Below are 2067 nucleotides of genomic sequence, written 5' to 3' on the forward strand. Positions count from 1 at the left end.
TCTTCGTGTGTTCCTTCATTTTTGAGTATATGAGGACATCAATAAAAATATGAACGAACTTGTCCAAGAATTGGTAAAAAACTCGATTCATCAAATCCATGAACACGGCCGGTGCATTGGTTAAATCAAAAAGCACCACTGTGAATTCATAATGCCCGTACCGGGTTCGAAATGCTGTCTTGGGGATATCTTCCTTTCTTGTATTAAGCTGGTGATAACCAGACCTAAGATCTATCCTAGAAAATACGCCTGCTCCTTTCAGCTGGTCGAACAAATCATCGATCCTGGGAATGGGGTACTTATTCTTTATCGTGAGCTTGTTGAGTTCTCGGTAGTCAATACACATCCTCAACGAGCCATCTTTCTTTTTGACGAACAAGACTGGTGCTCCCCATGGTGACACACTAGGTCGTATAAAACCTAGGTCTAATAACTCCTGCAGTTGTACTTTCAGTTCTTGTAGCTCTGGTGGGGCCATCCTGTATGGTGCTTTAGACACAGGTGCAGCTCCAGGCTCCAAATCAATTGTAAATTCCAATTGTCGATCCAGTGGTAGACCAGGTAACTCCTCGGGAAAGACATCTGGAAAATCTCTAATAATTGGAACTTCATCGATCGTCTTTTTCTTTTCGAGCTGCATTGTTAGGTGAACTAGGTATGCCTGGCAATGCCCCTTTCTCAGCATTCTAGTGGCTTTCATGGCGGAGATTATTGGAACCTTGGCTCCCATCCTGTTTCCATGAAAGTTGGCCTCACCTCCTCCTGGTGTATGAAATTATATTTTCCTTTCGTCGCAGCGGATTGTGGAACGGGTTTTGGTGAGCCAGTCCATTCCTAAAATTATGTCAAACTCTATCATGGAGATAACATACAAGTCGGCCCTAAGCGTGTCAACACCTATGTTAAGCTCTAGGTTCAAAATGACATGCTTAGTTGTCATTGTTCCGCTTCCTGGGGTGTTAATCTCCAATGATCCTTGGGTTAACTCTGAGGTCAAATTCAACATTTTGCAGGTAGCGTGTGAAATTAAAAAGTGGTATGCCCCTGTATCAAACAAAGCTATAATAGGTGTTGCAAGTACATTTATCATACTTGCCAGATTCTGTTGACCCTGTGCTGCCTGCTGCTGGTTAAGGGCATAGGCCCTAGCATTTTGTGGTGGCCTCTGATTGCCTCCCGGACCCTGGTTTTGTCTCGGCTAATTAACCGGGTTCCGTGGTTGGTTTTTTGGATTTCTTGGAGGGTTCCCAAAGTTTCTCTGCAGGTGGCCAGGGTTATACTGCTGTGGGGCTCATTTATTCCTTTTGGGGCAGGTGTTGGCATAGTGCCCTTGCTCACCACAATTGAAACAGACGATCACTTTTCTTAGGCATTCTCCCAAGTGGACCTTGTTGTACCTCGGGCACGGTCGCCTTTGTGGAGCTTGTTGTTGTTGATTGTAGTTTTGTCCCCGGTTGCCCGTCCATGGCCTCTTCCCGTGTCCAAAATTTCATCCCTTGTCCCATTTCCTCTTTTTTTTTCCCATATCCGAGTGTGATGCTTGACCAAACTGTGGTGGATGAGCAAATTGAGCAGGGGTCTTTGCCTTCTCCTTAGGCAACAGTGATTCGATAGTGAGTGCCCTGTTCAGGGTTTAAGCATAGATAAGACCTTTTGGCTTGCAAAGGCGATTACGATTTCATGGCGCAAACCATTGCAGTACTTCTCTGTTTGTTTTTCATCTGTGTCCACCAGATGTGGAGCATAGCGAGATAACTGGTTGAAAGCCCTGTCATACTCGGCTACAGTCATGTTTCTCTGCCTCATACTCCAAAATTCGTTTTGCTTCCTGTGACGGTAGTATTCTGGTGTATACTTCTCGAATAGTTTGGCCTTGAACTCAACCCAGGTCAGCTCTCCCAATTGTTCCTTGGTAATAGTGTTCTTTACCGACTCCCACCAGAAGTCTGCTTCATCCACTAGTTGGTACGTGGCGCATTTGACCTTTTCATTATCCTCACAGTTTATGTATTGGAAGATTCGTTCTACCCCCCTAATCCATTTTTCAGCATCTTCGGGTCTTCCCAT

General features: G+C 45.0%; 1 protein-coding gene across 1 annotated transcript; it reads right to left on the reverse strand.

Annotated features, from left to right (window-relative positions):
- Positions 1-1626: 1626 nt before the first annotated feature.
- LOC131004588 (uncharacterized) lies at positions 1627-2067 on the reverse strand. The gene has a single exon (XM_057931293.1). It carries the CDS (start codon positions 2065-2067, stop codon positions 1627-1629), a length of 441 nt encoding a protein of 146 aa, XP_057787276.1.

This window comes from Salvia miltiorrhiza, unplaced genomic scaffold (genome assembly GCF_028751815.1).
Source record: "Salvia miltiorrhiza cultivar Shanhuang (shh) unplaced genomic scaffold, IMPLAD_Smil_shh original_scaffold_438, whole genome shotgun sequence".
Taxonomy (NCBI): Eukaryota; Viridiplantae; Streptophyta; class Magnoliopsida; order Lamiales; family Lamiaceae; genus Salvia; species Salvia miltiorrhiza.